Source organism: Neoarius graeffei, chromosome 25, assembly GCF_027579695.1.
Source record: "Neoarius graeffei isolate fNeoGra1 chromosome 25, fNeoGra1.pri, whole genome shotgun sequence".
NCBI classification, from domain to species: domain Eukaryota; kingdom Metazoa; phylum Chordata; class Actinopteri; order Siluriformes; family Ariidae; genus Neoarius; species Neoarius graeffei.
This window is the reverse complement of record NC_083593.1, coordinates 58,581,944-58,608,690: the sequence shown is the minus strand read 5'-3', so window position 1 is coordinate 58,608,690 and position 26,747 is coordinate 58,581,944. Positions and strand designations below refer to the sequence as shown.

The window sequence follows — 26,747 nt, the reverse complement described above, 5'->3', positions numbered from 1 at the left end:
TGTCGGTGCATGAGGGGCGCTACAGCACCATCGAAAAAGAGTGCTTGGCGATCAAGTGGGCGGTCCTCGCCCTCCGTTACTACCTGCTGGGACACCCTTTCACCCTCTGTTCGGACCATGCGCCCCTCCAGTGGCTCCACCGCATGAAGGATGCCAACGTGCGGATCACCCGTTGGTATCTGGCACTCCAACCCTTTAATTTCAAGGTGGTCCATAGGCCGGGGGCACAGATGGTCGTGGCAGACTTCCTCTCCCGTCGGGGAGGGGAGTCGGCTGCAGGCCGGACGGCCACCCGGCCTGAGTCGGGCGGTGGGGGTATGTGGCAGCGGGGGCGTGGTCAAGCGCTGGTCCGTGACAGGAGGGTGGAGTCAGGGAAGGTAAGTGGCAGAATCACTACACCTGAGGGCAATTAACCTGTGTTTGTGTGTCTTCCCAGTGACCGCGCCCTACTTAAGGAGGGAGAGCGAGAGCAGAGGGAGCTCTTCCCCGAACCAGATGCCGATTCTGTGTGCGTGTGTGTGTCTGTGAAATTCGAAATAAGTGTTCACTGAAAAGTGTAGCAATAAAACGCTGTACCAACCTGAACTCTGTCCTGCCGTCTTCTGTGCTCCACCCTTATACGAGAACCGCTACATTCACTTTACTTGTCTTCTGTAGTCGTCCAGGCCTTTTGGTGTTGCTGAGCTCACTGGCGCATTCCTTCCTTCCTACCTTTTCAGAATGTACCAGTTTGCTGATGTGACCATTCCAAAAGTTTCTATTCTCTGTCCCATGGGTTCGTTTTGTTTTTTTTTCAGCCTAATGATGGCCTCCTTCACTTACATCGACACTTCTTTGGACTGTGTATTGAGAGTTCCCATGAACAGCTGCTAAACGCAAATTCAACACTTAGAATCAATTCCAGATCTTTTCTCATTAATTTGTCATGAAGTAACGAGGAAATGGGCCACAACTGGCCATGAAACTGCATCTGTCAATTGTCCGATTATTTCTGAGCTTATGAAAATGGAGGGACTTAAAAAAAAGACTAATCCCCACACAGTTAACGTGATATTTTCATTAAACCCCTTGAATTAAAGCTGAAGGTCGACAGTTCACTCACATCTTGATGACTTCATTTCAAATCCACTGTGGTGGTGTACGCAGTCACAATTACCAAAACCATCACTGTCCAAATACTTATGGACCTATGTATGTATATTTTTCCAAGACTTTTTTTTTTTTTTGTCACTAATCCACCCTGAACGTGTCTGCAGTTTCATTCACACGGTGCCTATAAGGTGAGGCCTGACCCAGTCGGTGTTCTGTGCAGTTACTCCCCTCCATCCCATCAGTTACATGTACAGTACAGTTTTTTTGCAGTAAAACCCAGCAGCCGCCTGTTTTATATGTTTCTCTGAAATGTGCTGCTTTCTTTACTGGAAGACAAATAGTGGTGTGTAATAATGTTATTGTTAGAAAAGATGTTTAGAAATATTACATTTCTGAGGAGGCGGCACAGTGGTGTAGTGGTTAGCGCTGTCGCCTCACAGCAAGAAGGTCCGGGTTCGAGCCCCGTGGCCGGCGAGGGCCTTTCTGTGTGGAGTTTGCATGTTCTCCCCGTGTCCGCGTGGGTTTCCTCCGGGTGCTCCGGTTTCCCCCACAGTCCAAAGACATGCAGGTTAGGTTAACTGGTGACTCTAAATTGAGCGTAGGTGTGAATGTGAGTGTGAATGGTTGTCTGTGTCTATGTGTCAGCCCTGTGATGACCTGGCGACTTGTCCAGGGTGTACCCCGCCTTTCACCCGTAGTCAGCTGGGATAGGATCCAGCTCGCCTGCGACCCTGTAGAAGGATAAAGCGGCTACAGATGATGGATGGATGAATTTCTGAGCTGATACAGGAATGGGGGAGAAACATCACTAACGGTATTTGTACTAAAAAGATAGGGTGCCTAAGACTTTGGCTCACAGTTCTGTATTTATTAAAGTATGCTGATGAAATGCGTCAAAAATGACACATTTGGAAAGAGTTAACTTATAAATGAATATGACTGAAGGGATTAAATCATCTTTCAAAGAAACAAATCTAACATTTTACAAATGATTGATAAATAAATAGCAATTAAATACACTTTTTTTTCTCTCTCTTCTGCAGTCAGCACTCGGAGCCGGGGGGGGCACGACCCTGTGGACATTTACACATCAGCTACTTAAACATTTACACTCAACTTACTGCTGTGATTTACTTCCTGTCTACTGAGTTTTACTGCACAATCAGCCAGCTGAGTTCATCACTACTGCTGACATGATTACACCCTTTTACTCACCTCATGGACATGTCGAGGTTTAGACGATTAAACTATCACGATTTCTGAAAGTGTTAAATCATGAACGGGGGGGGGAATTCAATGTGATACAAACCTACCGTTGTCTACACACTCCAGAGAGAGAGAGAGGGAGAGAGAGAGAGATATCAGAGGAGAAAAAACATTGTAAAGAAGAGAATAAATGAGACCGAGATGAAAGAGAGGAGCAGGGTTTAGTAATAATGCTTTAACCTTCCTTCACATCAGTAGGAACTCAAATCGTACAAAGCAGACATGAGAGTGAAGCCGACTCCACGTCCTCTCAGGAACTCCTGTAATTAGTAAATAAATACTGATGCATAATGAAGAGGCTACAGTAAAGGCTACATACTGTATACAAGTCATGATTATTGTAGCTGAGGTTATTAGCGGTAAATAAACAGCAAGAGGAGACGAGAAGACAGCACAGAGGGAGAAAAAAAATTAAAATGAGATGGTGGGTTTAAAATGAAAAGGCTAATGAGCATAAAAATAACTAAAATCAATTCTCTACACAAGTAACCTGTACAAGCATGTGCGCGCGCACAATGCAGAGGAGGCTGGCAGCAACTGCAGTTCTCATTTTATAAAGTTTGTCTCTGTGTCCACTTTACTTATCCACACACACACACACACACACACACACGTCAGCTAATAGAAGTCTCACTCTGTACAAAAGCATGAGCTCCATCCTGGAAGTCACGCCGAGTGTGTTCCAGGAAGTCTGTAAATCTGATCCAGGATCAGTTCCCCACTGAAGCCCTTCCCAGAAGTGCAGTGCGTGAGGTTCTAGCAGTTGATGGAGCAGTCCGTCTTTGCTTTAGCAGCAGAGCTGATGATTCTGCGCAGACAGTGACCAAACTCCTCCAGGATCAGTCTCTCTGCCACCGCCTGGGGCTGGTTATAACGCTCCGCCTTCCTCGCCTGCTCCAGGAGACAGTCACACGTCGCCTCGGCAACCTCCTTCGTTACAAATGTGTACGGCAACCTGGAGGGAGAGAGAGATTCTGCTAAATAACCAAAAGGCAGTTTTGTACCCCCGCCTGACTAAAAGGTACCAATAATTCTCTCTAACTTTGTGCACACACCCCTAATCTGATCATTAGTGTGTAAACATGCTCTGGTAGGAAAAGCAAGTGAAGATCTACAGTGGCAAGAAAAAGTAAGTGGACCCTTTGGAACTACCTGCATTTATATCTAATTTAAAAAAAAAAAAAAAAAAAAACACCCCCCCCCCAAAGTCCCTAAATATAGGGGGAAATCCATGGCCTGATGGTTAGAGAAGCAACTTTGGGACAAAAAGGTTGCTGGTTTGATTCCCTGGAGCAGCAGGAATGGCTCAAGTGCCCTTGAGCAAGGCACCTAACCCCCACCTGCCCCCCAGGCTGCTCTGGATACATTACATGTTCCTCTGGATAAGAGCATCTGCTAAATGCATGTAATGGAATTTATGAAATCAGGGTCTGATCTTCAGTTACAATAATGAACAAACAAACAAACAAACAAACAAAATCTTTTAACCAATAACACAAATTATCACTTTGTTCTTGTCCGTAGTGAACATGATTAAACAGTCCCAGTGCATGTTGGAAGAATTATGTGAACCCTCAGGCTAACGATGTCAACAGAAGTGTAGTGGAGTCAAACCTGGAGTCCACTCACTGAGCCCAGACCGGAAATGGGGGTTAGAGATACTTTAACACTCAAAACATTGAGTTTGCACCTCATAAGAAATATCAGCTGATGTGAACCCTCCCTCTCTCCCTCCCACACAGAGTTGTGAGTTTAGTGAGTCGTACTTTCCCCCGCTGCTGCTGAGGGCCGGTGTGGTTCTGGGCAGCAGCTCTAGGATCTGAGAGGACAGTTTGGTTTTAGCTGCAGTTTGCTGTTGCACTCGCACCTCCGCCGCATCGGCCAAGTGCATCAGAGTCTTCCTCTCAGGACTCTCCTCAAAGTTCTTACAGCCCACACACTTACAGTTTGACGAGCACATGATCTTCGCCTGGGAGAACGAACACACACACACACACACACACACACACTTAATTCCTACAACCTACAGAAATTTCATCTTAAAACTCAATTTCCTTATTTTTCAATTTGTATTTAATATTTTATGCATGTTGTAGCTCAGTGCGCAACTAAAGTAGGAAAAATGCTTTATGAAATTACTTTTATAAAATATTTTAGTTTTTTAGTCAAAACAGTAGTGTTGCATTAAAAGTAATCATGATACCTTTACTACAAAAATGATATAAAGGAGAAATAAAAAAATAAATAAAATCCATAAAGAAACCCTCATCAGCTGTTTCCAATCTGATTTTTCAAGAATTATAAAACTAGGCATGTAACAATATCTTCTGCAATGATAAGTTGCAATATGACTTCTTACCATTTGAACCGATAAAATTAAAAATGTATCTGTCAGACAGTAAACTCACCTCGTAACACTCGCAATAATTTTTTAAACACCCCGACTTTTTACAGTTGCAGCCTTTACTGTGTCTCCTCTCGGATTCTCCTTCTTTCCCTTTCCCAATCTTCGGTTTGAAGGCCACTGGGTTTCTGTCCAAACAAGCCTGAAAACGTCAAACAAATAAATCCTGTTAGTGGTTCTTCATGAGGCCATATTTATCTCTTGTGATTCTCAGCTCCGGTCCTAGAGGAGGCCTGGTGTCCTGCACGGCTCCCTCGTGTTGATCCTGCTCTAAAACAAGCACACATTTCAACTAAATCAGGAAAACAAGCACTAACAGAAATCACAGAAATAAATCTTCAGTACCTTAATGGCTTTAAGGCGATCACTCTCATGGTCAAGGTTGTTGAAGCAATTCACACAGTTGCAGTTGTTGCAAAACTCTCCATTTGCAAAACAGTCACAATACCTGAAAGATTAAAGCAGATGAGATTCACTGATTTTTCACAAACAGATGAGTGCTGGGAATAAACTGGAGTTTTTCTGAGCACACATACAGTTTGAGGCATTGTGACTTGGTGCAGTTGCAAGGCTTTCGTGGTCTAGAGGTCGTCTCTGATGGAGATAAACTGCAAAAATGTCAAACAATCCTTATTAGAGTTTATTACTTCCATTGTGGGACAAAATAAGAAAATGTTGTGTGTATTCTATTTTTCCTTAAACAGATGGAGATCCTATAGAGACAGGACCTGAACACAGCAATGAGGGGGGTTTGGAAAACCAAACAAAAAGATTACACTGAAGCTGCAGAGAAAACTTACTGAGGGGCAAAATGATTTATTTAAAAAAAAAAAAAGCCCACAGCATGATAATTTTACACTCCCAGTGTCTGAAATCACTCGCTCATTCACTACTCACTATATAGAGGACTATATAATGAGCTCATTGATAAAATGTAAAAAACACTGACACTACTCCGTCACACCATTCTTTACGTCATTACTGCCGCACAATCAAAACGTGCCAGATCAGTCGGCTGGTGGGTTTTCACTCAGAATAATAAATACCTGCGTGTGTTTTTGTGATAAATTCCTATTATACTGAGTGTATTTCCCACATTAATTAATCAATAAAGTACTTTGTGTCTGCTGCATCTTTCAGTTTTTTTAAAAATCAATGCTGAATCCTTTCTTCTTTGCCGCTGCCTTTTATTAAAGTCACATTTGAGGCTTTTGATTTGATTTCTTTCAGTGTGACCACAATGCATGATGGGATATACTGCTTGGTTAGTGACCATCAGTTGTACACTACTCTTGGTGATGCATTGTGGGATACTTTGAGTGCACTATATAGGGTGTAATAATGCTCACTATACATTCAGACAGCACTACAAAATGGTGAACTCACTATCTAGTCCACTATATAGCGAGCATGGCGTGATTTCGGACACAGGGACTGTATAGCTCTATTCAAACAGGATGTAACCATCAGTCACATAAAAACACCAGCAAAGACAACCATCACCACAAAATCGTTCGCACACATACTGTAACTCCAACCTCAGATTTAACGCTAATTTTAGAAATGTAGATCTTTATTCCACTCGCCTCTGAACACCTTTTTCTGTTTGGTTTGCATTTTTGTGAACCTGGTGGGGTTTTTTTTCTCCCTCCACTCTTTAATCATGCCTTTGTGTTTCAGAACATTGGTTCTTGCCCTTGATCCCAGTCTCTGCCTAAACCCCCTGAAACATTTCTATTCCCTTCTTTAGACAGTATCTTAAATTATTTTAACAAACTGTAATACAAAAATGTGGAGGCAAATATCGGAGCTTGTTGAGAGTGAGAGAAATTTCCTTGAAAAGAAATAAAAAATAAAAAAAATCTGCAACAAATTTATTGTATTTTTATTCTTCATCTTAATTCCCCCCCCCTTGCCCCCTGTAGAGGCTTTAATATTAGAAAACTAACTTTATAGTGTGAACATTGTGCTTATTACATAATATACTGAAAACATTAAAAAAAAAGAATCCTTTTTTATTCTTTAATCTTATATTGCGATAAAATATATTTGACAAATCTGCATCTCTAACATTTCTGCTGACTTTTTTGTTTGTTCTGTAATTAAAACAGACGTCACTATAAAATAAGATGCCTATATCATGCATGTATGTACGTATTTAAAAAAAAAAAAAAGGTGTTACCCATTCAGAGGAAGTCTGGCTTGCGTCTGGATGGAGCTGGGGGCGGTGAAACCCGAGCTACTCGCTAAAGTCACAAATGTCGACTGCTGGAGCTATAAAACAAGTCAATAAGACTCCATGAGCCATGTGAGTGTCTCCTCACCTGCATGCTTAGAGTGCAGCTCTCACACACACACACCTGAGTGACATACTGGGCCGGCAGCACAGCATAGCCCATGTTCCCTGACCCCGGAGCTGGAGCGAGCACGGTGCCCGGGGGAAGGTTGGTTAGGTTGGGTTGGATCTGAGGGAGCGGCGCAGCCGGCATGATGAGCCTCTGCTGCGTCTGGCTGCTGCTCACCACCTGAGCTGCTGAGGTCATCGGCTTCGGCACCACCTGAGAAGGAAACGGCACAACACACATGCATGCACACGCGCGTGCACACACACACACTCACTAAGTACTCAACAAAACATGAAGTTCTATTTCGTTTCTACTGACCGCCAGAGGCGGTGCTTTCAGCACATGGATATCCATCACACGAACGTGCAGGTCGAGTAATAGTAACAACAAAGTCACGTGTGACCTGGGTGCCGTCACCCCGTGACCCCGGCATAAAAGGCCGGTAAACCCAGGAAGTGACCTCTTACATCTTCTCGCGTTTGCAGGTTGCGAGTTGGATTGAAAATTGGACAAAGCGCTGTGGTAGTTTCGTTACCCGTAGGGTTGGGGCTGTGCTTATGCACCCTCCAAGAAACTGCGCTAAGTCCACCAACTCTTTTCTTCTTGTCGTTATATTCGTATTGATTTATTACTCCGTAAGCTGAGCGCTCTCGCTCGGTGGAGTTAGCTGATTAGCCCTCCGGGGCGGTGTCCTCACCGCTGGAGGCTGGCTTGTTTTCGCTTCAGGTAAGCGGGTTTCATTTATTTAAATTAAGCGGCGTTCCTCTCGCCGCTGTTTATCAGTTCTGCGGCGCTCGGCGCCTACCCTTGTTAATATTATTAACCACCTTGTTTTGTGTAGCCTCGCCGCCGGCCTGTTCACAGGCCGGCTGTCTTGTGTGTTGTATTCGTATTGATTTATTACTCCGTTAAGCTGAGCGCTCTCGCTCGGTGGAGTTAGCTGATTAGCCCTCCGGGGCGGTGTCCTCACCGCTGGAGGCCGGCTTGTCTTCATTCAGGTAAGCGGTTTTCATTTATTTAATTTAAAGCGGTGTTCCTCGCCGCTGTTTATCAGTTCTGTGGCGCACTGCGCTTATCTTTGTTAATATTATTAACCGCCTTATTTTGTGTAGCCTTGTCTCCGGCCTGCTCCCAGGCCGGCGGTCTTGTGTGTTGTATTGTTTGTTACTCCGTTAAGCTGAGCGCTCTCGCTCGGTGGAGTTAGCTGATTAGTCCTCCGGGGCTGCGTCCTCACCGCTGGAGGCCGGCTTGTCCTCATTCAGCCTTGTCTCCGGCCTGCTCACAGGCCGGCGGTCTTGTGGGTTGTATTCGTATTGTTACTCCGTTAAGCTGAGCGCTCTCGCTCGGTGGAGTTAGCTGATTAGTCCTCCGGGGCGGCGTCCTCACCGCTGGAGGCCGGCTTGTCTTCATTCAGGTAAGCGGTTTTCATTTATTTAATTTAAAGCGGTGTTCCTCGCCGCTGTTTATCAGTTCTGTGGCGCACTGCGCCTATCTTTGTTAATATTATTAACCGCCTTATTTTGTGTAGCCTTGTCTCCGGCCTGCTCACAGGCCGGCGGTCTTGTGGGTTGTATTCGTATTGTTACTCCGTTAAGCTGAGCGCTCTCGCTCGGTGGAGTTAGCTGACTAGCCCTCCGGGGCGGTGTCCTCGCTGCTGGAGGCCGGCTTGTTGTCGCCCAGGTAAGCGGTTTTCATTCATCTAAATTAAAACGGTGTTTCTCGCCGCTGCTTATCAGTGCTGTGGCGCACGGCGCCTATCCTTGTTAATATTCCCGACCACGGGTGTGTTCGCCCGGTCGTTTTTCATTACCGCCTGATTGTTTATTTTGGGCTGCTTACTTGGGGTGTTCTCGCCCTATTTTTTAAGTTCCCTTCTGCCAGCCAGGCGTCATGGACCTCTTCTCTCGCTGTGCCAACTGCCGGTCCCCCTCGAACCGGAGGACGGCCACCGCGAGTGCCCCTCATGCCTGGGTATTGATCACCTGCGGCAGGGGCTGACGGACATGGCCTGCGCAGACTGCATGTGCCTGAGCGTGGCTGCGCGGACCGCCAGGCTGGCTCAGCTGGATTCTCCGTCTGACATCCCCCGGGCCTCGGGGGGACAGGACATGGTGTCGGCTGCAGCAGCGGGGCCCAGCAAGCGCCGTGGGTTCCCCCACACGTCTTCGCTTCTAAGGCGAAAAGAAGCGCTCGGGCGATTTGGCTCAGAAGGTGGAGGTGATGTCCACCGAGCTGGAGGAGATGAAGGCCCTGCTGGCGAATCTTCAGCCTCCGCCACAGGGGGCAGTATTCCCGCAGCCACCCCTTCTGCCTGGCAGCCCGACTGTTCACCATCACCACCGCTTCTGTCACCGGCCGTTGATGCACGCGGCCTGGATGAACTGTCGATCCGGGCTTCGGAGAGCTTTGACTGCGGTGGGCCCGATGGTCACGGCCCCACCTCTCCGGCCGGTTCCCAGGCCACCAGCCATGGCACCGTGGCAGCGTCGGAAGGCGGATGCTCATCCATCCAGCCAACGCTGAGGGCTGCATTGGCCCGTCTGGGGTTGGGCACGCCCCGGTGGCCCAGCATCAGAGCGCTTTCTTCAGAGGTCCCACATAGCCTTCCTCGTTGTCTGTTCCGCCCTCGGCCTCATACATTGAGGAGTTACAGAGGTGTTGGGCGGACCCTAGATGCCTTCCCACCTCCCTAGTGACTGCAGGGCCCTGGCGGCAATGCAGGACACCCCTACCTATGGCCTCCTGCAGATGCCCAACATTGAGAAGTGGCTTTCATTCATTTAAATTAAAGCGGTGTTTCTCACCGCTGTTTATCAGTTCTGTGGCGCACAGTGCCTATCCTTGTTAATATTATCAACCGCTTGTTTTGTGTAGCCTTGTCTCCGGCCTGCTCACGGGCCGGCTGTCTTGTGTGTTATATTCGTATTGGTTGTTACTCCGTTAAGCTGAGCGCTCTCGCTCGGTGGAGTTAGCTGACTAGCCCTCCGAGGCGTGTCCTCGCTGCTGGAGGCCGGTTTGTTGTCGCTCAGGTAAGCGGTCTTCATTCATTTAAATTAAAGCGGTGTTTCTCGCCGCTGTTTATCAGTTCTGTAGCGCACGGCACCATCCTTGTTAATATTCCCGACCACGGGTGTGTTCGCCCGGTCATTTATTTTTTATTTCCGCCTGATAGTTTATTTTGGGCTACTTACTTGGAGCGTTCTCGCCCTATTTAAGTTCCCTTCTGCCAGCCAGGTGTCATGGACCCCCAGACGCTGGAGGGGACGAGCGCGGCATCACGGGAGCTGTGTGACGCGGCTCCAGGCCTTTGCCTACTCGTCGCGGGAACTGGGCCGGCTGATGTCGTATCTCACCCTCAGCCGCCAGCAGATATGGCGGGCACAGTCCCCTCTGGCCGAGCCCGACCGGCGTGTGCTGCACTCTCTCCCTGTTGTCCCCGGGGAGCTGTTTGGCGAAGCCACTCAGCAAGCCCTGGATCGGAGTGCCCAGGTCATCTAGGCGTAACAGCAGTTCGCTGGCCCCCGCCAGGCCCACCACCGTGGCAATGCTGCCCAGTCCTTCAGGGGGCCCACACCGACTCTGTCTCTGCCACGCACCCGCCAGGAGACCAGACGGGTTGATGACTTTCGTCGCCCCACCACCTCCCGGACCCGCGGTGCCACCCCCTACACCCAGTCCACTCCTCGTCGCCCCCATGGTGACCCACGGGGGCGCTCTGGACGGCGCTGACATCAGCGCGCCGGCGGTCGGCCGCTTTTCCAGCGAACAGCTCCAAAGCTGGAGAGCGTTGACCCCTGGGTGCTGGTGACCCTCACCGAGGGTTACCGCATCCAGTTCTGCCGCCATCCACCACGTTTCATGGGGTCAAACACACCACCGTGAGCCATCTGGGGAAGTCCCTCGTCCCCTGGCAGGAAATCGCCACCCTCCTGGAGAAAGGAGCAGTCTCTCCCGTCGACAGGCAGAGACAGCAAGGTGGGTTCTACTCCAGGTATTTTCTGGTTCCGAAGGACGGCGGTATCCGCCCGATCCTCGACCTGAGGTCCCTCAATTCCCACTTGAGGACCACGAGATTCCGCATGCTGCGTACAGTGGATGTCTTACACCACATCCAGGCGGGCGACTGGTTTGTCACCTTCGACCTGAAAGACGCCTACTTCCATGCTCCCATTGTGCCACACCACAGGCAGTTCCTGCGGTTTGCCTTCGAGGGCCAGGCTTTCGAGTTCAATGTTCTGCCCTTTGGGATATCGCTGGCACCCCGTGTGTTCACCGGGTGTGCGGCATCAGCACTACTTCAGGCAAGGGGTTTGCGTGTCCTGCCTTACCTGGACGACTGGCTTGTCTGTTCACGGTCAGCAGCTCAGGCCCGCACCAACATCGCGACTGTGCTCTCGCATGTCGTAGAGCTGGGGCTCAGGGTGAATTACAAGAAGAGCTCGCTGGTGCCTAGCCAGGAGACGTCGGCATGCACCTGGATTCGAGGTCATGGATGGTAACTCCCTCCCAGACCAGGATCCACAACATCCGCCTACTGCTTGGCCGCTTCGGACGGGGTAGGTCACTCGCCCTGAAGACCTTTCAGCGCCTGCTGGGCATGCTTACGGCAGCCTCCTCTCTGGTCCCGCTGGGACTTCTGGACTTACGCCGCTTCAGAGGTGGTTCAATGGTCTCCACCTCCACCCGGTGCTGCACGGGCGCAGCACATCAACGTGCTGGAGCTACGGGCTGTGTTCCTCGGCCTACAGCACTTCCTCCCAGGCCTGACCGGCAGACACGTTCTGGTGCGGACGGACAACGCCACGGTAGTGTACTACATCAACCACCAGGGAGGCACAAAGTCCCTCCAGTGCTTGGAAGTGGCTGGCCAACTTCTGCGGTGGGCCCATCGACATCTCTTGAGCCTGCGTGCCATGTACTTGCCAGGCACTGCCAACAGGGCAGCAGATCTGCTGTTCCCGCCAGGACCCCGATCCCGGGGAATGGAGACTCAACCCAGCGGTGGTTCTCGCCATCTGGGAACGTTTTGGCAGGGCAGAGGTGGACCTCTTTGCCTGCCAGGAGTCGACACACTGCCCTCTGTGGTTCAGCCTCCACGGCCCCAGTCCCCTGGGCCAGGATGCGCTGGCGCATGCTTGGCCGGGGCAACTGCTGTATGCCTCCCCCCCTCTGCTGCTGATCGTGCCAACCCTACACAGGGTTGCGATGGACCACCACAGGCTGCTGCTTGTCGCCCCCCCGGTGGCCGGGCCGAGTGTGGTTCCCAAGTTGCTGCAACTTCTGAACAGCGACCCCTGGTGCCTGCCAGTGAGGACTGACCTATCACAGCTGGGAGGGCAGATCTGGCACCCGGATCCAGCCCGTCTGCAGCTCTGGGTATGGCCGCTGAAGGGCCGGACCCCCTGCGAGGTCCTTGTGAGCCGGCAGTGGTCAACACCATTGCAAGCTCTCGGGCACCCCCCACCAATGCCCTCTATGCCAACAGATGGAGGCCTTTCTCCAACTGGTGCTTAACTCGGGGGGAGGAGCCTACATGCTGCCCCCTGCCGACCATTCGACTGTTCCGCCAGTCTCTGCTTTGATAAGGGTCTTACCCCTGCCACCATCAAGGTCTATGCAGCTGCCATCTCTGCTCAGCATGCCAGAGTTGGGGGAAGGACCGTGGGGTCCCACGCCTTGGTGGCACGTTTCTTGAAGGGTGCTCTCCGGTTGAGACCCCCCTGATGGAGCCGGGTACCCACATGGGACCTTCATTGGTGCTGCAGGCTCTCTGCGACGCACCGTTCTGAGCCCCTGCTCACGGCAGACATTTCATGGCTCTCCCTGAAGACTGCTTTTCTTCTGGCCATTACATCGACGAGGCGTCGGGGAACTACACGCGCTGTCAGTCAGTGGGGAGTGCCTGCAGTGGCACTCCGGCGACAGTGGGGTCACCCTGTGGCCTAACCCCTCCTTCCTCCCGAAGACCCTCTCTGCTACCTTCGTCAACCAGCCCCTTAGCCTTGCGGCGTTCGAGGCGGGCCATGGTGAGAGGTCGGAACTTTTGTGCCCAGTTCGCGCCCTCAGGGTGTACGTGTCGCGTACAGAGGGCTTCCGTAGGAGTGACGCCCTGTTTCTGTGCCACACAGGACCGACGAGGGGTCTGGCGCTCTCTAAGCAGAGGCTATCCAAGTGGATAGTCGAGGCCATATTACATGCCTACAGGCACAGTGGCTTCCCGATTCCTCCGGCTGTCAGGGCGCACTCTGCACGGGGCGTGGTGGCCTCATGGGCATCACTGAAGGGCGTGCCCCTTTCAGACATATGCAGCGCAGCCTCCTGGGCTTCCAGCTGCACCTTCACCAGGTTTTACCGTCTTAATGTCGTCCCACATAATCCTGTGGCGACGGCTGTCATTCCAGGCCCGTCGCAGCAGCACTGGGTACGGGTAGGCACTCCTCATGACCTGGTTGGTATTAGTCATCCATGTGCTGAAAGCACCGCCTCTGGCGGTCAGTAGAAACGAAATAGAACGAGGGTTATGTATATAACCGCGGTTCTATGAGTTTCGGATGACCGCCAGAGCTTGGCAGTCACTCGGAGTGTACACGAGAAGATTTGCCAAGAGGTCACTTCCTGGGTTTACCGGCCTTTTATGCCGGGGTCACGGGGTGACGTCACCCAGGTCACACGTGACTTTGTTGTTACTATTACTCGACCTGCACGTTCGTGTGATGGATATCCATGTGCTGAAAGCACCGCCTCTGGCGGTCATCCGAAACTCATAGAACCGCGGTTATATACATAACCCTCGTTTCACTTTGTTTTGGATTTCCCTGATGGCCCTAATCAGTTCCCGCCCACGAGCCAGCCCTACCCTACAAAAAAGGAAGTGTGAGGGCTACCATACTTTTTCTGAGACACAAGAAGCCAAGTGCACCTTTTCCTGCTTGTGCCGCGTCACAGGGCAGCATAACTCTGAGGAAAGCTCGCTCTGATCCCTCGTGCACGCATGAACTCAGACACCTACAGTTGGTGAGTGTCACTGTGATTGATAGGGGAGAGAGAATATGCTCCTCCCACTCAGACATCATGGAGCACAATCTTGTTCTCTTGGACTCCTGGCCACAGATGGCTGTGGGGATTCGAACTCATGACCTCTGGATGAGACGCTGAACTCGTGTGCGTTACTTCCACAAATTCAGAGCAAGTGAAGAGACTCCGCCCATAATGACATCAGAGACCCAGAGTAAGTCAACTCTTAAGATGGATGGAGTTCAGGTCACTTTAGCCACCGCTGCTTTAAATCCCTAATAATTAATGGTGATGGGGTTAAATGTGTCAGATTTGAAATTCCAGCATCTTTGAGATGGATTACTGATCAGCCAGTCAATAACCGACTCTGAGAAAACTGCATGGATTGAGAGAGAAACTGAAAAACAAGCTCAAATGCTTGTAATATAAACAGAATTGCCAACTTAGTGATGCTACCTGCTTGACAGTCTGAGCTGGAACGATGGGAACGGACATCCTCACTGCAGCCGGGTTCATCACCATGGGCTTGGCTTGATAAAAATAATAATAAACCAACAACAATCATTATTTTAAATAAAAATAATCAATGTACAACTTTTTCCAGCTCTGTGTGCACACGCACGTACGTACCAGGCTGGATGGTGGTGGGGTTGCTGGTCGTGCTAGCGCTGGCCGTCTGGGCCGTGCTCCCAGTAGTGGCCGTCACCAGGCGGACATAATGGAAGCGGCTGCCAGGGACCTGGATCTGCTGAACATTTGGGGGTGTGGTCAAGGGGATGATAGTCTTAAACTGAGGTGTGTTAACTCCGCCCACTGCCACAGTTTGCACCGGTTTCACTGTCTGTGGGAGAAGTGAGGCAAATACACACACCAGACATGTCATTATGGTTTTTCACAAACACTCAAACCTCACTAAGTTTATGATAAGGAGGAGAACCCCAGTGACCTGTTCTGGAATTTCCAGAGAAAAAAAAAAAAGGATTAAAAGGTATAATAAGGAGGAAGATTCTGACTCGTTGAGTAAAGGAGTGAATCCAGTAGCATTGGGGTTGTAACCTGAACCATTTTTCCTGTAATGTCTCCAGCTTTTTTTTTTTCCTACTTTCACTCAGCTGACATATTTTCTAATAAACTAATTTCTCATCTCATCTCATTATCTCTAGCCACTTTATCCTGTTCTACAGGGTCGCAGGCGAGCTGGAGCCTATCCCAGCTGACTACGGGCGAAAGGCGGGGTTCACCCTGGACAAGTCGCCAGGTCATCACAGGGCTGACACATAGACACAGACAACCATTCACACTCACATTCACACCTACGCTCAATTTAGAGTCACCAGTTAACCTAACCTGCATGGCTTTGGACTGTGGGGGAAACCGGAGCACCCGGAGGAAACCCACGCGGACACGGGGAGAACATGCAAACTCCACACAGAAAGGCCCTCGCCGGCCACGGGGCTCGAACCCGGACCTTCTTGCTGTGAGGCGACAGCGCTAACCACTACACCACCGTGCCACCCTAATAAACTAATTTGATAAGTTTAAATAAATAAACTCCAAGTTATTGAACTTATTTAAATTTATTTTATTTATTCTTAAGACTATTTATCTTCTATTTTTTGACATGTTTTACTTCTTTGATTCAGGAGCTTGGATGCAAATTTGAATTTCCCTCTGGGGATTAATAAAGTAATTCTGATCAAATTCCACCCATTACATAGTTTAAACATCCTCTTAATAAACACAGACTGGCTGATTTACTGTGCACCTGGCAATGCTCACCAATAAACAGCTGTCTGGTTAAAGAATAAAACTAATTAAAGCAGCTCTTAATGGTTTTGCATCTCTCTTTGATTAATGATTGTCATTTTATGTCCCTTCATAACAGATTACCTCAACTTCTGTGCAGACGTGGTCTCCCCCGCTAAGACTGTACAGTGTTACCCTCATAAGCCATGGGTAACACAGGAAGTCAAAACTGTCCTCAACAGGAAGAAGGCCGCCTTCAGGAGCAGGGACAGGGAGCCGATAAAAGCAGCACAGCAGGAGGTGAAACGCTGCATGAGGGAAGCTAAGGACAGCTACAGGAGAAAGGTGGAGCAGAAGCTGAAGGAGAACAGCATGACGGAGGTCTGGGAAGGTGTGAAAACCATCACAGACCACAGTACAAAGACCAGAGTCGTAGAGAGGGCAAACGAACTGAGTGACTTCTTCAACCAGTCCATGTCCCCCCCACCCTCCCCCTCACTGCAGCCATCTCTCTTTCTTCCCTCAACACACCTCCCCCCAGTCATCACAGCAGCCCCCTCCTCAACACAGACTCCTCCATGCATCACTGCAGACCAGGTCAGAGGTCAACTGAGGAAGCTTCACCCCAGGAAAGCAGCAGGCCCAGACAAGGTGGTGTGTCCCCGACTACTGAAGACCTGTGCTACTGAACTGGGTGAACCACTCCAACGTATTTTCAACCTCAGCCTGCAGCTGGGAGAGTGCCCACCCTCTGGAAGACATCATACATCCTTCCAGTTCCCCAAAAAGAATCAGCCCAGCAAGCTGAACGACTTCCAACCAGTGGCACTCACTTCACATCTGATGAAGACATTGGAGCGGGTCTTCCTCAGCCTCCTCAGACCTCAGGTGCAACATGCCCAGGATTGTCTGCAGTTTGCATACCGAGCAGGTGCTGGTGTGGAAGACGCCATCCTCTACCTGCTACACTAAGCCCACTCGCATCTGGATAAGGGAAATGGCACAGTGAGGATCCTCTTCTTGGACTTCTCAAGTGCCTTCAACACCATCGAGCCCCTATTGCTTCAGGACAAACTGAACAGGATGCAAGTGGACCCCTGCCTGGTCACCTGGATCTCCAGCTACCTCACTGACAGGCTGCAGTACGTCAGGCTGAAGGACATCACGTCTGACACTGTGATTAGCAGCACCGGAGCACCCCAGGGCACAGTGCTGGCCCCTCTTCTCTTCACCCTGTACACCACGGACTTCTGCTACAACTCGGAGCTGTGTTACATTCAGATGTTCGCCAATGACAGCCATAGTGGGGCGTATCAGTGATGACAGAGAGGAGGCGTATAGGAGCCTGGTGAGGGACTTTGCTGTGTGATGCAACAGGAACCATCTGCAGCTCAACACCTCGAAGACCAAGGAGCTGGTCATTGACTTTGGGAGGTCCAGACCAAGGTCATGACCAGTTCTGATCGAGGGAGTCGAGGTGGAGGCTGTGGATTCCTACAAGTACCTCGGGCTGTGGCTGGACAGCAAGCTGGATTGGACTTGCAACACCAACCACCTGTACAGGAAGGGACAGAGCAGGCTGTACTTCCTGAGGCAGCTGCGGTCCTTTAACATCTGCAGGAAACTCCTGTGGATGTTCTATCAGTCTGTGGTCGCCAGTGTCCTGTTTTACACCGTGGTGTGCTGGGGGGGGGCAGCACATCCAAGAAGGACACATCCAGGCTGGACAAACTGATCAGGCGGGCCGGCTCTGTGGTCGGCATGAAGCTGGACTCTCTGGTGATGGTGGCAGACAAGAGGTCTATGGACAAACTATTGAACATCATGGACGATGCCAGTCACCCTCTGCACACCATCATCAGCAACCAGAGGAGCCTGTTCAGTGACAGAATGCTCCTTCCCAAGTGCAGGAAGAACAGACTTAAAAACTCCTTCATCCCTCACGCCATCAGACTGTACAACTCCTCTCTGGGGGGGGAGGAGGGGTAACAGGAGGACAGAGGACGGGAAGGAGCAGTAGCCTAGCCTGACAATAAGCAATACCTCTCCTGCTGGACTTTTTCATATCTTTAATATATTTGTATATGTAAATAATTTATCCAGAAGTTCTCTCTTTTTTCCTATTTTCTGTTTATCCTGTAATGATGCTACTGGAATTTTAATTTCCCTGAGGGAACCCTCCCAAAGGGATCAATAAAGTTCTATCTAATCTAATCAGCCTCTTTAAAATATTCCAAAAGTCCCCCAAAATAAAAGAATAGCATTCATTCATTCATTCATTCATTCTGCACCTAAACTGCAGGGGGGGGAATATTAGTGAGGCCACAGCTGCAAACATACCTTTTTAATTTACAACATTCTTCTCTTATTCCCCCCCAATTTTATTCATTCTTTTTCTTATGATTTTTCCTGTTTTATGTTCCTTGGATTGCACATTATTTGTTTTTCCCCTTTTTACACCATGTGGTCTATTTATTTCTATTTTATCATCATTTCCCCTTTTTCTCCTTCTTGTGTGCCAAATTGTCAAAGCACTTTGAGATGAGGTCAGGGCTACGTGTGCGTGCGAGAGAGAGAGAGAGAGAGAGAGAGAGAGAGAGAGAGACAGACACACACACACACACACCTGGGCAGTGGACTGACTGCTTCCTGCTTTAGCTGGTGAAGGAGGTGTCTGCTGCACAGTGAGTATCTGCTGACTCAGAGCCATGTTCAGAGGCACAGCCACAGGTTTCTGGGGAGAGTTTGGAGGCTGAGTTGCCACAGTTCCCTTCACCACGAGGTTTACACACAGAGAGAGAGAGAGAGAACACAAAACAGAACAAACAGCAGAAAAGTTTGAGGCGGCAAATAATTTAATTACAGGATGATTAATAAAACTAAAGCTCACAAAACAAACATTCATCTCTCCATTGCGTTCTTCATCTCGTACACTGCTAACTAGCTGAGCCAAGTCTCTGCTGTAACTCATCTTTACGTTATTGTTCATTTCTTCTCCAATTCTTTACCCCTGTCATGTTTAAGTAACACACAACCTTTAATTTCTCACAGACACCGTACCAACCAACAAATTCGCACCCGAGTGACTAATCCCATCACAAATGTGATTTCCTGTGTGTGAGGGTGGAGTTCTCCTTTAAACAGTGTGTTAAATGTCCAGTGTGTTAATGTCACACCTTGCTGGGAGATTTCAGAGGAGAAATGGCCACTTTGCTGCTGCTGCTGGAGGGGAGACTCTGAGGCATTGTGCTGATGGTCTCTCCAATGGTGATGGTCCGTGGAGGGGTCATTGGTGTACTCTGGGTCAGAACCCGTCCTGTGGAAAAGGACAGGAACACCTCACTAACAGGTGAGAACACAGCGAGCACTCTTGGGTCTGAGAGTGTCTTTTTGCGAGCTGCTAAAGCGAGACTTGAGACGCAAAGTGGACCATCTCAAAAAAAATTCTCTCTTATCATCTCACTTTTCTCCAAGACAAATATTTAGTTTGAATATTGTTTTTTTAAATATAATCTTTAGCCAAAAAGTTTAACCAGATCCCAAATGTAACCTATATATACACTCCCTACACAGGGTACAACATAAACAATGCCGCAGAATCTATGAGATGCACTGAAAAATGCCAGTTGAGGTTTGTGCTCGACCATGCCATGCTTTTATTTATTCATTTTAAATTGGGCCTCAGCTTTGCCTTGGAGAGTCTCTAAACCAGTCCTCTCTGAAATTCCTCCTCCTTCTACAGGTGCTGTTATGTGATGAGAAAAGGACACAGGTAACTGCACCCGTGTTGTCGTGGGGTATCTGAAAGTTGTCTCATTTATCTGATCCTCCAAATCACTTTGTGAAGAACAACATTGAAAACACTGAATCTGTTTGTAATCATTGTTAATTTTCCAAAACTGATTAATTACTGATTACTTCCTGAATCGTCACTGCAGTCAGTGAGGTTCATGCTCACATTTCAGGTAAATCATGTGACCAACCTGTGACCACAGGAGTGACGGTGGCTTGGCTCGTCAGTCCCTTGTTGTTCAGAGCTTTCGTGATGATCAGCTTGGTGATCATCGGCCCTGCGGTGGAGACTGGGGTCTTTTTCGTAATCTGTCAGAAGCAGGGAGAAAATGGAACATACAACACCAACACACAATTAACATAAAATGTTATGGACACAAGTGTTCTAGCCATAGACATATAAACATAGACGCCGCATTCTGCGTAGAATCATACGTCATCCTCGCTGCCATATTGGATGGGGCAAAGTGGAGATTCTTCAACCGTCTCTGGTATAGCGTCTAGACAGTAGCCGAGAATAAAGATGCCTCATTCATGTGCTGCGTTTAACTGTACCAACAGGTTTACCGTCCAAACGAGATCACATGGGATTACCTTTCACAGGTGAGACTGGAAAAAAACACTTTTCATTGTATTTGGTCATTATAACGTAATTTTACGAGCAGATTTTCCTGACTTTGTGGCTAATATGAAGGATTTTGACAGAACAGGTGAGGCAGTCAGGATCAGAGAGGGAGCTGTTCCTTCAGTCTTCAGTTTCCCAGCTCATCTCCACCAGGGGGGGTGTAGAGTTATAAGCAGTGAGAATTAGAGAATACAGTGCCACACTATGATGAACGTTTTTGAACGTATGATGAACGTTTTTAACCTTTCTGAATGTGAAGGAATCAGTGATGTATTTTGTTTTGGTATGACGTTAGAACCTGGCCGAACTCAGTTTGGCGCTCATTCAGCTCACTTTATTCAGCGAGAGCAGGTCTGTGTGGCGACTCAATAAATAAAACAGTACATTTTTATTTTCATTCACTATTTCCAGTTTTTCCACTATTTCCATCATTTATCATATTCAGTCTTGTCGGTTGGTTATTGTGGCCTCAGGTTTTGGTAGCTTGCTACGGTATGCTGACTGATTAGCTTACCTGAGCTATCTATCGCGGATCTGTCACTAGTTTGCAGTGTACAGGGTATTTCGCACACTATTTATAACCATCACATTAAAAGTTGTGTATTGTTTTGATGCCTGTTTGTTTCCCAAATATATACGTGTGTGTCTTAATGGGTGAATAAAAGGCATCGAGTTAAATATTATTGTAGAAAGGGGCTTTATGAAGTTCAGTCCATTTACTTGCATTGGTTTACAGGGAAGATTTGCCACATCAAATATGACGGACACTCTGACGTATCCCAGCAACGGGCCACCAGCTCAATGCGGCGTCTATGTTTATATATCTATGGTTCTAGCAGCTATAAATCCAACTGATAACAGGAATTAAATTATTTTACAGATGATATTTCACAATTAGGCCACACCAATTCGATTAGTTGGTTCTCGGAATTGCCGCTTGAAGAAAATGCAAAATGAAAAAAAAAAAAAAATCGAAATCGACTGCAGGTTGAGGTCACGTGACATCGAAAACCAATCAAATCGCCCCTTTCAATTTAGATAAAGGCTTGTGGAAGAAACATGGCTGTGGAGGGGAATCCTGCAAAGCCTGTTTGTGATTGTTAGGATATTCAGCGAACAGAAGCGTAAAATCTTTGACAGGTGTGTCGAAATTCAAGAGGGGGAAAACTTTGCACAGTTGTACTCAAGATGCCGTGAGCTTGTTACCCTGCGATGTGCCAACTTGGACTACAGCTCTGTGGAGGTGGGTTTGATTTATATTAGTGCTGTCAAGCGATTAAAATATTTAATCGCGATTAATGTCGCGACTGTCATAGTTAACTCGCGATTAATCGCACATTTTTGTCACATGAAAAACCATGTAATTCTCTTATCAGCATAAAAAAGTGAATGGGCTTGCTCACCGTTCGAACTACGGGGGTACTCGGGGGATCCAAGATCCCCTGAAACAGACATGAGATCCCTTGAAAACATGATTTGGGAAATGTTGGGGGGTCTCTAAAATATTGGCAAAATGATGTTTATTCACATAGCAATCGTGTGTAACAGGAAGCATTTGCATATCCGAAGTGAGCGCGCGATGGAGATCCGCGCTCTGAGACAAGCGCAAGCACCCCCCCAAGGGGAAAAAAGGGACCCCCCGAAAATATCGGCATAGATCGAACACTGGTTGTACCAATGTTTTTTTTTTTACTGCAGAGCATAACACGTCTTGTCACAGCCACTGCAAAGTGGGGCTGGAGCCGCCGATGGGAAAACGAAACCTAAGCCGAGCACCATGGCTCTTCGGGGGAGGGCAGAGGACTCTGGCTGTTCGGGGCGTGGCATTACAGTCTAGCTGCTATCGTTTTTCTAAGCAAAGTCTCTGTTCCAAGTTCCTGGCAGTTTCAAAAGCTTATGAAAAACCTACATCATGTCACAGAGCGATAATCTCGCGATAAAAAAATTATCGCCGTTAAAATTGAGTCAAGTTAACGCGTTAATAACGCGACATTTTTGACAGCACTAATATATATATATATATATATATATATATATATATATATATATATATATATTTATTTCACTGATTGATGTGAGGGGCAAACAAAAAATCATTCAAAGTATTTAGCCATCAGAAGTAGCCTACTTCTGGTCAAATCTTTTTTTCTGTGCATTGTAGATGTTCAATTGACTGTAATTCAATCGTTTATTTAGCCTCTCTGTTTACTGGTTTGCCTGATAAAAGACGTGCAGCCAGAGCTAGCCCTTAATGCATATGGGTGGAAATAAGATAAGCTATTAAAAGAGCCATATGAAATGTGTAACAATAATGTATTGTCTTTTTTTGTCTCTCTCTTATGAAAGCCCTCTATTTCCACCGCTAATTTTACCATCAGAGCATTTTTTAAATTTTATTTTTATTTCGCGTGCTCGCTTCATATTTTTCCTGAAAAAATCTGAGAACCAACTAATTAAATTGGTGTGGCCTTATAACCAAATGAAAAAAAGTGCGATGCATCATTCGATAATAAACAAAACTGGTAAGCCCTGTGGTACAAGAGGAATAAAACACTTGTGGATGCGCCATTATACTTGAGGGTGGTGATAGTAACCCCGCCTCATCACCACCCTGTCACTCAATAATTTACTACACCAAGCAATACAAGATCCATTTTACACACACACACACCTGTACAGTTTTGAGTTGCTGGGCCTGTAGAGGAGAGGAGGATCCCAGTAGCTGATTGGCCGAGCTCACAGCTTGTACTCCAATCACAGGCTTAGCTCCTGCTGACATCACTTTGAACTGCGTGGGCTGAGGTTTCACATCACCCCCTGTGCCCTGAGATGTGGCTGGTTTGCTCCATGTGTTCGGGAGTGCCAGGACAATCGGCTGGCCCGCTTTACTCAGACCTGTGACCAGGAGTTTCTGTCCTTCCTGTTTGAGTACTGTGGTACCAGGAGACTTGCCGTCTGCAGCCACTTTGTTGATGATGAGTTGGTGGTTGGCTGGGCTGGTTGGTGTAAATGGGGCAGAGAGCTTAGCGACACTCTGACCTACTACTGGACTGCTGGGCAGCGTGGTGGTCACAGTGGTAGCCATCTTGGAGCCGGAGGAGGAAGCAGAGGTGATGACGAGCTGAGTCCCGGTGCTGATGCTGCACAGCGTCGAGTCTGTTGTAGTCAGAGCTTCCGTCTTCTGCGTCGGTGTGGTAGCGGGACACAAACTGACCATTTCAGGCACCTCCGTTTCCATAGGAACCTGAGCCGGCTCAGGGGCCAAGCGGGAGGATGGGGTCGAGGTCTCGCCAGGGGGGTCCTCCTCCATGGCCTCGGTGTCCATGATCTCATCGGGGAGGATGCTGTTCAGGTCAGGAGACACCACGTCCATGTTTTCACACACACAGTCACTGAAAAAGTGGGGAGAAAAAGTGGTTGAGGAAAAACAGAAGCAAACATTTAAGCAATAGCTCTTAATTTCCAGTCAGTTTCTATTTACAGCGAGTTATAGGCATGTTGTTATATTAGTGATATGATTGTTTAAAAAAAAAAAAAGTGTCTTGTAAGAATTAGGTGTCAATGCTTTTATTAAATCTTTTGTCATTTAGCCTACTACACATGTAACTATTCATGATTCAATTCAAGATCAACTTAAATATTCTTCATTAACCTCCTAAGGCCCAAGCTGTTTTTTTACATGCATTTTTTATTTCTCTTTGCTATTTGGGCTTATTAGAACCTGATTAGAATAAAAACTAAGCATCATATTTTGATAAGATGTACTTTTAGAGAAAAAGTATGTCCACATATGTGGATTCTTGTTCCGAATTTCCATAAAGTGCTGTCCACGCATGTGACCGCTAAGCCCTAGGAGGTTAAATAAAAACTTATTTTATTAATAACCAACAATTATTTGGAGTAAAATAATGAACCAAAACACTTTTTATTAAAAATTAAGTTCATAAAGTCTTCTCTTAATAAAACTTATAAACATTTGCTCTGCCTCCATTTGCTTCTCTTTTCTTTATCTGTCAGCAGTCTGTAAAAGGAGAGAGAGCTCCAATTTCTTGTTAAATCTATTTGTACACAATCTCACTGCAGCTCTTTCACATGCTGTTTTTTGTACGTTTTCCCAGCATTAATTCTGCCTATGGTGACATCACATGTATTCCCAGCATTATACAAAACAATGCAATTAAAGCTCAGAAAAAAAAACTAAGAGCTCACACAGCCCGAGAATGATCCTAAATAAGATCCTTTTGGACTGATCTTAGGAAATATTCTAATAATCTGAGATCCTGGATTTCTGATTTTCATGAGCTGTGTCATAATCAAAACAAAACGGCTCAAAATATTTCACTTTACATGTAACGAATAGATGAAAGTTTCCATTTTTATTCAATCATGAAAAAAAATGAACTTTTTCATATTATTCGAATTTTTTTGAGATGCACTAGTATATAGAAAGCTGCTTTTCAAACCAACCTCGTTTAGTTTTAATCCCTAAAGCCCGTAAACACTGGGGCTGGACAGCCAACTGCTCCTGATGGGCATCATTTTATTCAGTTAACATCAATAGCGTTATAATACAGCAGTTATTGCAAAAATGAGATGACGTGCAGGATAAAACACAAAGACTAAACACATACACACAATTCCAAGCATGGAGTAGTGTTTAGTGTTTGTTCTTGTATTAGACTGTGATTATAAACCAGAAGACAAAGTGTGTAAATAAAACACAATCGCAGTGTCGCACTTTCAGGCCTCAGAGCGCGCATCCGACTCAACTTCACCCCGGGACTAGAGCACACTACACCTCCATCCTGAGGAGCTACAGTGACGGAGTGTAAGAGATATCCGTGCAGACGGTGGGAAAAGAGCTCTCAAGAGCAGTAAACAACCCGGACAAGTCAAGTCGGGCGCTGCGCCTCTGCGGTCTATTTCAGGCCCGGGGTTGGATTTCGAAAGATCCGCCATTTTCACCTCGTCATCACATCATGTGTAGGTATGAGGCACAGAAACAACAGCACAGAGCTCACCCTGGGAGGGTTTCATCCCAAAATAACACACACACACACACACACACTAAAAACCATAAATATCCCAATAACGGGAGTGTGAGATCAGGGGAAAGGAATTTAAGAAGCTTCTGATCATAAACCAGGAACCTGTGCACTGCTGATGTACAGTTGGCACACTTTTTATATTCATCTTTACACTTTTATTTCGAAGTAAACAGGGATCGAGTTAAAGAAGAGGAAATTTAAAAGCGATTATGAAAACAAACAAACAAACAAAAACAAATTCTCACAGCTTCACACCTCAAACTTTGCTTCTGTTAGTGTGACAATTATTAGCTTTAAAGCAATAATGATTATAAATCTGGAACAATCACATCACAGTAACATGATCAACAGCCACCTCTGTTTAGGAATAAAACTATAAAATAATAAAACGCTCGATATCAATTATCACTTGGAGCTTTAACGTAAAAAAGTGAACAAAAATAAAATACAAACCGAATATACTCGGTTTGAAAAAAATCAATCACTACCTGCACACTGATTCTATAAAAATATACGCTTAGTAAGATTGCTGAATAAATATAAACTCAGTAAAGTGCTGAAGCGGCTTGTGATAAACACTGCTGTCATTAGCGCACTGTCAAACTTCACCAAGTTAGCATCTGAGGCTAATCAGAAATCTCCGCCTGCTAGCGAACTGCGCTCCACAAACACACTCCGTACAATAATCAAATAACTCTGACTCCCTGCGATTTAACTACCGACTACAGTTATTATCTTCCACATGCGCTGCTGTGAGTCACAGAATTTCCCAGAGAATAAATAAGCGCCAGTTGAGCTCGCGACTCTGACTAGCCATCAGCTGTTAGCTCAGCCCGCTAGCCGCTTTAGCACTAGCATGCTAATATCATATCGCCTCACAGCGAACACCACACTGAGGAGAACCGCAATCCTTACACTGCAGCCAAATCTCTGTCACAGCCGAGTTCTGGAACTATGGACGCGCTTTTTGCTTCATTCAGGCACCCGTGAGTCCGCCTCGGCGCAGCGACATTTTCCACAGTTGGCTTCGGAATCGAATAGGATTGTTTAAAATACCGCGCCGAGCGCCATTTCACCTCTAACAGCCCATAATATGGCCCCGCCTTCACGGGAGACGACACACGACGGCTGTATCCTAAACAACGCATTACTCACTACTTAGGCGCACTACGTTAAGTAAAAAGAAGCGGATTTCACAGCTTTGGAAGTGCACCAGATTTCCAAATTTGAGCGATTTGGGAAATAACTTGTTTTTCGTGCTGCTTCCGCTGACGCCTTCATCCGCGGAGATACACGGGGGAAAACAAGAGAAAAAAAAGTAAAAATAAAACATTAAATTAAAAACAGCAGACAGATAATATATGAAACTGTAACTGAAATAGTTTGATAATACTTTAGTTTTTAATATATCAAAT

The 26,747-nt window shown here is 47.2% G+C and overlaps 1 protein-coding gene across 2 annotated transcripts; it reads right to left on the bottom strand.

The window, feature by feature from the left end:
- Nucleotides 1-2,500: 2,500 nt before the first annotated feature.
- On the bottom strand, nt 2,501-26,430 carry lin54 (lin-54 DREAM MuvB core complex component). Of its 2 annotated transcripts, XM_060909083.1 has the most exons (15): nt 26,248-26,430; nt 24,752-24,809; nt 22,956-23,676; nt 19,851-19,968; nt 19,044-19,183; nt 18,494-18,637; nt 14,752-14,962; nt 14,578-14,651; nt 7,123-7,320; nt 6,945-7,036; nt 5,299-5,370; nt 5,108-5,210; nt 4,767-4,904; nt 4,125-4,327; nt 2,501-3,313 (listed from the first exon to the last, which is right to left on the bottom strand). In XM_060909083.1, the coding sequence occupies exons 3-15, from the start codon at nt 23,655-23,657 to the stop codon at nt 3,115-3,117; spliced, it is 2,394 nt and encodes a 797-aa protein (XP_060765066.1). In that variant the 5' UTR covers nt 23,658-23,676; nt 24,752-24,809; nt 26,248-26,430; the 3' UTR covers nt 2,501-3,114. The 2 variants fall into 2 exon arrangements, with proteins under 2 accessions (XP_060765066.1, XP_060765065.1); XM_060909082.1 differs by lacking the exon at nt 24,752-24,809.
- Between the last annotated feature and the right edge of the window lie 317 nt (nt 26,431-26,747).

Bases quoted from the DNA above. Each gene is read 5' to 3' on its own strand.
- lin54 (XM_060909083.1), bottom strand. From the start codon at position 23,657: ATGGACGTGGTGTCTCCTGACCTGAACAGCATCCTCCCCGATGAGATC. The intron at 7,321-14,577 runs GTAGCATCACTA...TTTCCTTCTCAG, and splicing joins CAGCTCAGACTGTCAAGCAG to GTGGTGCCGAAGCCGATGAC. The intron at 4,905-5,107 runs GTACTGAAGATT...TGACGTTTTCAG, and splicing joins ATCGCCTTAAAGCCATTAAG to GCTTGTTTGGACAGAAACCC.